This window comes from Homalodisca vitripennis, unplaced genomic scaffold (assembly GCF_021130785.1).
Source record: "Homalodisca vitripennis isolate AUS2020 unplaced genomic scaffold, UT_GWSS_2.1 ScUCBcl_5606;HRSCAF=12407, whole genome shotgun sequence".
Classification (NCBI taxonomy): Eukaryota; Metazoa; Arthropoda; class Insecta; order Hemiptera; family Cicadellidae; genus Homalodisca; species Homalodisca vitripennis.
Genome location: NW_025781723.1, coordinates 1 through 11,483, shown reverse-complemented (window position 1 = coordinate 11,483; position 11,483 = coordinate 1). Strand labels below are relative to the sequence as shown.

General features: G+C 31.5%; 1 protein-coding gene across 1 annotated transcript; it reads right to left on the bottom strand.

Annotated features, from left to right (window-relative positions):
* Nucleotides 1–884: 884 nt before the first annotated feature.
* On the bottom strand, nucleotides 885–10,554 carry LOC124373452 (3-ketodihydrosphingosine reductase-like; the record flags this gene model as incomplete). Its single annotated transcript, XM_046831825.1, has 5 exons — nucleotides 885–1,165; nucleotides 3,567–3,668; nucleotides 7,219–7,386; nucleotides 9,593–9,784; nucleotides 10,412–10,554. Coding segments are annotated over 5 exons (716 nt in total), but the record flags the coding sequence as incomplete, so codon positions are not given.
* Nucleotides 10,555–11,483: the final 929 nt, after the last annotated feature.

Below are 11,483 nucleotides of genomic sequence, written 5' to 3'. Positions count from 1 at the left end.
GTGGTGGGGGACACGGTACAGTCACATACAAAAACGAATCATTCCGCGCGGGACGGCAGTGTTGTAAACTGCGCCTTTTTAGCGTAATTATCCGTTATTTAAAGCTGTTTGCGCTACCGTAAACATTGTTTTTTTTTAACTGGTTCATTGTGTATTTCTGTTTTCTAAGTCAAATTATACAGTTTTTTCACTATAGCGATTGATTATTTAAAGTTTTTACACCGGAGAAAAAAATTATAAAAATCCAAGTTTTTTTTTCAAAAAACAAACTATTTTTAATTGCATTGCGCTACCGTGATATTGAAAAAATAATTATTTTTCCCAGTTGCATTTTATTTATGAAGTATTATATGCAAGTTTTTCCGCGGTATAGCACTTGAAAAAAAAAATAATTTTTTTTTTTCAGCCCACCCTATTATAAAGATACATAAACTCAATTACAAATATAACAATTCTTAAAATAGTATAAATCAACAACATGGTCACTGTTTATCAACACTTCATAGTTTGACATTTGCAATAGTTTTTGTTAGTTCCAGCTTCTAACTTACTACACAAAAGATAATAGAAAACATATTTCATGAAGATAAATCACAACACACAATAAGCTCTAATTACTTCTTTACACACTAAATATATGTCTATAACAGTGAATGTTTCAAGTTAACAAATATAACTATTTTCCAATTACCTTAAACCTACAAAATAACTTGCTCAAGAAACATTAAAGGATACTAAGGAAAATAACATGAAAATAAGTATATTGCTTTGCTTTGTAATTCTAAATCTAAGCATGAATCTTGCTTACTATAAAAGATTTAAAATTAGTAATTGTGCATTATTAAAAAGAAAACTTGAAATATTACGTTACCATTAGAAAAATTACCCTATGAGTACATTAAAAGAACAGTATTACTACACTAGAATAGTTTCTTCAACTTCTATTTTATGTTTAATGTTTTCTATTCACTATAAATGCCAATGAGGAATTTATCTCTCTCAAGAACGGACGTTGTTGGCAAAATGCTGATGAATGACATGAGTGTGATTGAATTTATTCTGATCTCTTTGCAAGATCCTTATTCTTCATACACTTCTTGACAATACTCTGGAATGACAGAAGATAGTAGACACTGACAAGACGTATCAAACCCATCAGAGTGACCTGTAAACAAACTGTTGTTATAATAACCAGCAATTCAAAAGCACGAGGAATATCCAGAAAGTAATCCATAAGTATCCGAGGAGTATCCAGCTCTCACAGCTGGACAGATCTTTTCTACATGTTTGCTACACTGCCAAGTAGCTTTATTCCTCCCTTCCGCAACGAGACCGGCTAAAGGTCAGTAAGTTGAGACCTGTAGATGTGACAATATGTTTTGTAAAAAAGGAAATTCAATCTCCCGCCAAGTGCAAAATACACGGGCTCATCCGTTATCTCGTTTGGAAGGGCAAATCTCCAGTTGGGGTAGATAATGAGGTAAAAACTGCATATGGTGATAAAGCTATGAATCGTACAAGTATGTTCAAGTGGTGCTACGAGTTTAAAAACAGTTTTACATAGGCGCATTATGATCAGAGAAGTGGGATACCTTCAATTGTGACTGACAAAATTCTGGATAAATTGATAATGTGCTCCATAACGATCACAGATTGACTGTGGATGAACTTTCTGCGATAGTTCAACAATTATCCAGATCTCTGTCACACGAAACCATCACAGAAACCCTTGGATATCGGAAACTGTCCGCAAGGTGGGTTCCAAAAGAGGTGACAGACCAACACATGTCAAATCAAGTGGAGGCCATGCAAATATTTTTGAGATGCTACAAACTATATGGGGATAAATTTCTCCACTCCTTGTTTGGAATTTTACCTTCCAAATGAGATAATAGATAACACCGCATATTTCACACTTGGTGGGAGATTGCATTGATATTTTTCACAAAATGTATTATCGCATTGACATTTCTCAACGTACTACCCTCGAACTGGTTTTGTTGCAGAGTAGAGGAATCAGGTTACACACACACCAGTCTAACCAACATTGAGAGCTTTCTCAGACTTACTTTCTGGATATGCCTCATATATTTTTTTAACCCACACTTCAAACGAATTCCTGGTTCACTGCTTAGTTTAAATTACTATCAACTATTGTTAGTTATCAGTTAACGGGCATGATTTTAAAGTAAGTACCATTTTGATGTATATGCTTTAGATCTTCTATAAGCCAACACCACTCAGCAGTTTGCCATCAATGCCAATAGCTCAAATTTATGAAACTAAGATATTTCATTATCAGCAGTCCATGAAGTAAGACTTATGGTTTTTTTTCTAATAACTGCCGCAACGGCAATCACATTTCAAGATAAACTAAAAGTTACATTATTCAATTTGTGTTTTATATGTAAATTAGAGGCAAAACATTATATGTTAGCTCTCATCACTAGTAACAATAAAGTATATATGTAGTTTACCCAATTCTGAATTTTAAGTTTGATTTTTAAGGTTTATGTAACATTATTCATTAGAATTTGTATTAATGATAATATATAAGATTTTAATTGTGCATATTAATTAGTATATTAATCTTATACAATATACAAATGTTGAAAATAGTTAAAAACCAAAAATTATACACAAATCATACAGAGCAGTTATGTATAAAAGTGTTGGCCCTTGAGCTCTAGCCCTTCTGTTCTGTATGTTCCCTACAACAAATCTGATTTTGCTATATCCTTGTACAACATCAATATAACTTAAAACTTTAAACTTTATAACTTTAAAAAAAAAAAAAAAAAAAAAAAAACATTACGAAATGTACTACTTTGTACGTGTTGTGTCTAGGAAAGCCTGACCTGTGCACAGAATGTTTCAAAAATGTCTAAAATGAAATAAATTCAAGTGATACAAAAATGCTACAGTTCTCTATTCTTAAAAAGTGTACAAGCAATAAGCTAACCCTTTGTAAATGTCAAATCAAATCCATTCATTTTTACTGTTGTATGGCAGTTAAACGCAGTGACAAAGTCGAATTTCAGTCAAATTTTAGTCAAAGAACTATTAATAACATATATTAAAATAGTTTTAAGAAGTGGCAATCATTAAATAACAAAGTAGAGATGACATCCGCTGTGGTTATGTAGACTAGCGTGGTTAAAATACAAACTTTAAAACATATAAAAATATGCCTAATATTATAAAATACTCAACATAACAATAATTAATATAAAACAGTACAGAGAGCAATATTAAACGGCAGTATTTGACAATCAAATAAATTAAAACAACATATATATATATAAAAACAACATATACATATAATAACAATAAAAATTAACAAATAAATTAATATTAAATTAATTAATATTAATGTTTTATTGGACTTAACACAAAGTATTTTAAATACATTTTTACGAGTGACATTATTGTACTAAAAACCATAGGAAAGAAAATGACAACAAAGATGGTATTCTTGAGACTCATGTACAAGTTATCTCACAGTTTATAGTCTACGGAATCAACAATGACAAACTTAGCCTAGTAAAACTTTAGGAATACCTTACCTGAGATAGGAGATCAACAACAGACGTGACGGGAGACATCCCTGCGCAGACAGTAGTGAGCATAAATCCTTCAAAACCCACTGTACTGAAGAACTTACCAGCCTGTCAAAAAGGTAAACAAACATTGCATAAATTCATATAAATATTTAATAGTTTTGTATTTGGTCTTAACCACAGTTCTCTTGATTTTTATGGAATAACATATATGTTAGCCCTTTCAGTTCCAATGTCCAGGAACATGCATAAAGTGTTAGTTAATGTCCAGCACCACGCATGTTTAAAAAAACATGCGTAGATTTTCAACATCTGATCTTCCACTTGTAAACAAAAAACTCAACCACATGGTATAAGTAAAGAGCAAAATATATCCCCCAGTAAACAACATTTGTATTTATAATAAACTAAGCTTAACAATTTATATAAGTATAATAATAAAGCATATTAAAATCAATTTCTTTAAAATTCTATAAGGAGATTGGATTAGAATAAAGAGCTTTCAGTATAAACATCAAAGTCAAAGTTATAAAACCTTTATTCGTTTTAGCTACAATGCTGTAACGTTTGAATAGTGTCAATTTAAACTAACTAAAAACACTAATATACAGGGTGATTCATGAAGTTCTCCCCCCACTTCTACAGCACATTGTACTAGTAAAAATAATGAAAAAATGTTATATAAGCATAGGTCCGGAAACGCTTCGTTAGCGAGTTACAGCTAGCGAAAGATTTCGCCTGAATTCCTGGGTGAAGAGTAAAATAAAGCCATACTGAACTTTTGGAAAGGTTAATTAAGTAAGAAATATCGTGGATTCTTATGTATTTTTACCTGATAAAGCTAATAAAATAGGTTTCAGAACTGTACCTGTAGTAGTTTTTGAGGGATTCAGGGTTAAATGCAAAAAGTTGGGGCACGAAACAATGTTTTTTTAAGTTTGATGTACAATAACTTTGTTAAATTGGTAATAAATACATAAAATCAACAAACATTAATTGTAGAGAATTTAATTCTGAGAAAATTGATATAATCAAAGTCTAAAATAAAACAGAAATAAGTACCAAAAAATCGATTTTATTCAGTATAATACATTACTAGCTGTAAAGAAATACCGTACGGTATTCAGTTAAAATAAAACAAAAACAAAACGTTTGTTCCTTAATGATGAGATAAATTGAGAAAACAAGATTAACTGTTAAATAAATTTGTTTGTAAATAAAAATATCATGTTTTATTACGTTGTATTTTTTTTTTAAATAAAAATTTACATCAAATGTTCGAAAATAAATGAAGCAAACATTTTCCCATTATTGTTTACTAATCATCGAAATGCAGTTTTTTGTTTTATTAATTTCTAAGTTGGTAACGCACGAATAACAGCTGATCAACAATGGTATTCTGTACTGTTACGTTAGAACTGTGTATTAGTGGTGTTTTGCAAGCTACAGCAGGAGATCGAGTTCTGTGAATCGTGTTATTAAATGCAATTTTTCTGTGAGTTATAATTCGATTGTTTATTCAGCAAAAAAATGCCTTACTTATTTACATCAGAGAAATACGCTGATATGGTTTTTATTTTGGGTTACTGTAATGGTAATGCTAGAGCTGCTGTAGAAGAATATGAACTACGTTACCCTAATAGGAGGATTCCAGACACCAAAACAATTTCAGGAACTTTTCGTACTCTTCGGGAAACAGGATCACTACCAAGTACTAGAACCAATTATGAACGAGCTGTCATTAATAACTTGATGATGATATTGTTATTAATACTGTTCATCGCAGTCCAGGTGTAAGTACACGACGTATTTCTAGGCGGATAGGAGTTTCGCAGTCAACGGTGTGGAGGTCACTTAATCGAAACAAATTTTATTATCCGTTTCATGAACAAAAGGTTAAACATCTACAGCTAGGGGATGGTCCGCTTCGCTTGGAGTTTTGCAACTTTTTGAATATTAATAATCAACTCTACAAGCGTATTTTGTTTACGGATGAGGCACAATTCACTCGGGATGGTGTCAATAACTTGCACAATGAACACTCATGGGCAGAAGAAAATCCACATGAGGTAGTGGAACAGAACTTTCAACACCGATTTAGCGTCAATGTCTGGTGTGGCCTTTTGCACAATCGGCTGATTGGACCTTTCATATTACCTGGACGCCTAAATGCTGAGTTCTATTGCATTTCCTTCAAGAAGAGTTGCCGCAGCTGTTAGAGAATGTTCCTTTACATCTCAGACAAAATTTGTACTTCCAGCATGACGGAGCACCTCCCCACTTTTCACGTGCCGTTTCTGCTTACTTAAATCATCAATTTCCTGGACACTGGATTGGTCGTGGAGGGCCTCACCCTTGGCCACCAAGATCACCAGATCTATCTCCATTGGATTATTGCGTCTGGGGATGGATGAAAGACATTGTATACAAGACAAAAGTGAATTCTCGTGATGAATTAATTGTCCGTATTATGGATTCGGCTGTGCAGATACAGGGAAGTCCTGAAAAATTAAGAAACGCAACAAAAGCAATACACAAACGTGCTGCAAAATGTATTGATAATGATGGCCTCATTTTCGAACATCTATTATAAAAAGGTGGGTACGGTTGGCCCAACCTGATTAATTTTGCTTAAAACTAGTAATGTATTATACTGAATAAAATCGATTTTTTGGTACTTATTTCTGTTTTATTTTAGACTTTGATTATATCAATTTTCTCAGAATTAAATTCTCTACAATTAATGTTTGTTGATTTTATGTATTTATTACCAATTTAACAAAGTTATTGTACATCAAACTTAAAAAAACATTGTTTCGTGCCCCAACTTTTTGCATTTAACCCTGAATCCCTCAAAAACTACTACAGGTACAGTTCTGAAACCTATTTTATTAGCTTTATCAGGTAAAAATACATAATAATCCACGATATTTTCTTACTTAATTAACCTTTCCAAAAGTTCAGTATGGCTTTATTTTACTCTTTACCCAGGAATTCAGGCGAAATCTTTCGCTAGCTGTAACTCGCTAACGAAGCGTTTCCGGACCTATGTTTATATAACATTTTTTCATTATTTTTACTAGTACAATGTGCTGTAGAAGTGGGGGGAGAACTTTATGAATCACCCTGTATAATAAGAGTATAATAAAACTAAAATAAAACTACCTGATTTGCAAATCAAAGTATTCGTCTAATGAATATAAAGCCTTGTCCAACAAGTATGCTTTAAGCTTTCTTTTAAATATTTTATGTTTTGTTTCTTGTTTGATAGCAAGTGGAATGGATTTAAGAAATTTGGATCCAATGTATGTTGGTTTTTTAGTAAAAGACTTTAGCCTATGGCTAGGTATTAAAATATCATTTTTATTACATGTATTATACAAACGAATTACATTGGTCATATCAGTATTTAAGTTTTTAATTTTAGAACATAATATTAACTTTTTGATACAAAAACTTCATTGTAATCAATAATAGTTATTCTTTTTTAATTGTTTCCTTATATTCTTATAATTGTGTCTCGTAAAAAATATTACCCAAAAGAATTTAAACAAAAAAATAAGAGGTAAAACTTTGTATTATGCTGAAAAAGATTTTTTCATCAATGTATGTAAAAAAAGATAAATACTCTACATAAGAGATCAATAAAACCACTTACAACTGCATCGCTAAGTAGCTGTGAAGCCACGACTTCCGGTGATAGGAGACCTGAAGTTTGGGAGATGAGGCGGGTTTCCATCGGCTTATTCTTCTCTTCTATTTCGAACCCTGGTGTGTCAGTGTCAGGAGGCAGGCAAACCGTCACTCGCAGACCATATGGACGTACCTTTGATTGATTTCAAACAAAATAATTGAATAATCCAACTCAATATCATACATATGTACCTATGTTGTATGTCATTAACTCTCAATTTGATCACTAATCGTCATTTTAGACATGATAAAACCAATCAATTAGTTCAAATGAATGAACATTTTGTGAAACAAAGTCAAACAATTAATTTCATTTATTTATATTTTAGCATAAATCTATATTAATTACTTTTCAGTACAGTACAGTACAATACAATTCACAACTTTCAGTGTTAAGAGTCATAACAAGTGTTCAAACACATTTATTTATTTTTTAATGTATGGCTGAGTAGAATATCAGGATAAATATTTAATACAATAACACAAATAATGATTAACAAAAATTAAAACAAATTTTAATATAAAAAGAAACAATGATATAAAATGTTTGATAAAATGCTAAAAAATGATTTTGAAAGATTAAAAACAAAATTTTTATTTTGAAAATATACTTAAGCTAGCAGTTATCAATGGATTCACATGCAATTTCGTAGGTTTTGCACTTCTAGTTCGAGTGAATTATATTTCTGACGCCAATGTTGAGTTCGCCTTCTTGCCAGGATCAAGAAAACATTATGTTAAAAAATTTATATTTATGACCATTGTAATTTACTCCAGTCTTAGTATTTTTGTTCCACAATGATTTTGCCTTTTTTCCTTCCAATCAAGAAAATATTTATAAATACACAGCTTTGAACAGTATACTTCTGTCAAAAGACAACTAAGATACGAGATCTCATATCAATCTTTAAATATACAGTAAAGTTTAGACAACTTTGTCTTCTTTATCTGCAATGCTAGCAACAATTTAATACGTTTTGCACCTGTATGAGCACTTCTGATTCAAGTGAATTGTTGACTCACATTCCGACGTCAATGGGTTTGCGTTCTAGCCATGATCAAGAAAATACATTTAAAAGTGTATTTTTTATGGTGATTTTAATCTAATTCATTTTCAGTATTTTTTTATTCTATAGTCGATTCTGTCTTGGTTCCTATAATAATAATAAAATATAAACCAAAGATTAGAGAAGCATATTTCTTACAAAAGACAACTAAGTTGGGTATTAAATTTATACTAAAAGCTACATAGTAACTTTACTTTTATATATAATAATTAATATTTCCTAAAAATGTACAGTTAAATAATAATACCATTTCCGCTTGTAATACCGATTTTTGTCAAAGTGTAAAGCTGTTGGATATGTATTTGAATTGTAAGCTGTCTTGGGCTGATCATATTAATTATGTGTCTGGAAGACTAAGTAATTTTTTTTAAATTATTTATGAATTATGAATTGATGTGTCAAATGTTTCATCACTTAAAAAGATGTTTTTTTATGTACGTTATGATTTTGTCATATCTACTATGATTTCCATGAAATTTAGCATCAACATTTTTAACTGGCCACCATTTTGAAACTAATTAAGATCTTTTATTCATCTTTTACAAGTGTTACATTTGAAATAGACAAATAGCCATGCAAAATTGCAACACTGTAGGTTAAGGAACACTTGGGTAATGAGTTTTTACGTAAAAATCAAACAGGCATACAGACCAAAAACAAAGCATTTTATGAAATGTGTTTATAGGACATTTTTTTCTTTTTTTTAGCAAGATTAATCATTTCTCAAAATCATATACGTAACTTTGAAACATTCTGTGTGTATATGTATATACTTGTTAGTGAAAAATATAACAACCATTTTTACTTTTTATTACATTTTCATAAATTTGGCACTCTTGTTCAATATAATATACTGAGTAAAATGAAAATAATTTCCATTGTAAAATATGCTTAGTTTGCCTTCACACTAAACTTTACTACAAATCTAAAACAAATTTTTAATTAGTTAATATTTTTAGATGTTTTGAAAGGGTTACCAATTATGTGTTAATGAAGACAATACATTAATACAAGTTTCGGTACTAAAACTAGCTTCCTATCTTGAATGGACTTGTAGTTATGATTTTATTACAAAAACTTATAATTGTAACTGATAAATGTCCTGTGCAGTTTTGGGACATATCCCAAAAAAGTGGTGTGGATGTGGTATGGATGTGGTATTTTTTTCTTTCAGTCCCAAAAGGGTTAGCTTAAAAATAAATAACCACTTAGTAGCCAATGACCCAAACCATGATTATTTATGTGATTATAAAGATATCAATCATGACAAACCTCCATATCTAACGACTCAGCAAATCCTCTCAGAGCATACTTGGAAGCACTATAAGCTGCAAGACCATAAATCCCGAGCATACCAGCTTGAGACGAAGTTATAACAATGTGACCTTTGCCTCGTGCCTTCATTCCTGGCAGAACTGCTCTAGTCGGGTACACAGTGCCATAGTAGTTCAGGTCCATCATGTACTGAAACACAAGGTATACAGAGTTGTTAGAAGATCATGACAAACAAAATTTGAGGCCCATCATGATCTCATGATGGGTATACTGACTTGTTTAAACGATCATGACAATGTGACCTCTGCCGGCAGAAATGTTCTTACAAAGACTTTCTACATGGCTTTCCCAGCTTAATCTACTATCTAAGAAGATTCCTACAGTGTTATAGGCTTAAAACATTTTCAAATAGCATTTTCTAATGAAAAAATTATATTTTCTGTTTTGCTATTATTTACAACAATAATAGCAAAACAGACCACTATGTTAAGTCTTAACAGAAAAATTTTCTCTGAAACGCAATTTCACTGCCATTTGTTTAGCCTCAGACCACTCAATGAAGAAGATGGAATAAGGGCATAGCAACAAATGGAGAATTCTCTGAAGGGGACAATATCAACGTAGACTAAATTTTGCTAAATGAAGATTCTATGGACTCATTTCACTTATTTACTGGACAGACCACTTATAACACTGGTACTTCCCATCGTATATTAACTAATGCTGCATGCACTACTAGTCAGAGTCGTCACAACCTAAACATTTGAAAGCTTCATCTTATTCTGTTAATTATCAAGACTTATTTTTAGGGCTTACTTTAAAGTCATTTATAGGAGTGTCTTCGATTTTTCCACACACAGCTTGTCCCGCACAATTGATCAGCATGTAGATTGGTCCTGATGCTTCTTCCACTTCCGCGAGAGATTTTGCCACCAGCTCAGCATCACTGGTTACATCCACTAAACACAATTGAAAGTATAACAAAAACTAGGTGAACATTCAGAATCTATATCTATTCTTCTACAGGTAAGTTCAAAACAATAACAAGTTAAAATTATGACTGAAAAATGTGAAAAATATTCTTTAACTGTATTTAACTGGCCATTTACTTTTCCTCTGATATCTACTTATACTGCCTGATCTTTGAACAGATTTTTAAACTGTTTTGAGGTATATTTTTACACTAGTAATACGTTTTTTATTTTAAACTTTTTTCATTTCATTTTCATTGTTTTCATTTAAACTTTTTAACAACAGTAAAATCTGATATGGATATATAGAAGTACACAAAAGTGTAGATTAGTCAAATGGTGGAGAACTAAATGGCAAATCAGATCCTGCAAGTAAGTAAGAATAAAATAAATATACTATTCTAAAACTTAGAAAAAAATTAAATACAAAAACACAGACTTCCATTGGTAGTAAAAAAATTATTACATATATCAGAATCAGAATCAAGATTACAAATGGTGTCATTGTTTTAAACAATTACAATAGCCTTTTATTGTGAGGTGGCTGGGTCAGTTCTGGAATTTTCCTTGTAGGAATTCCTCGAGAGAATAAAAAGGTCTGTCCAATAGCCATTTCTTCAACGCTGCTTTCAGTAAGGAGCTTCTCTTGTGTTGCAGTTCTTGTGGTAGCCTATTGAAGAATTTCCTGCCGATGTACGATGGTTTAGATTCATACAGCTTCATGTGGTGTGCTGGGAGGTTGTACAGTGCGCCATTTCTGGTATTGTAACTGTGAATGTCTCTATTTCTTGGCAGGTATTCTCCATCGACATGTAACACGACTTCTAATATGTACAGGGAAACAACTGTCATAATTTTTAGATTAATGGAAGCATCTCTACAACTTTCCATATGTTGTAGGTCTGCCAGGACTCTGA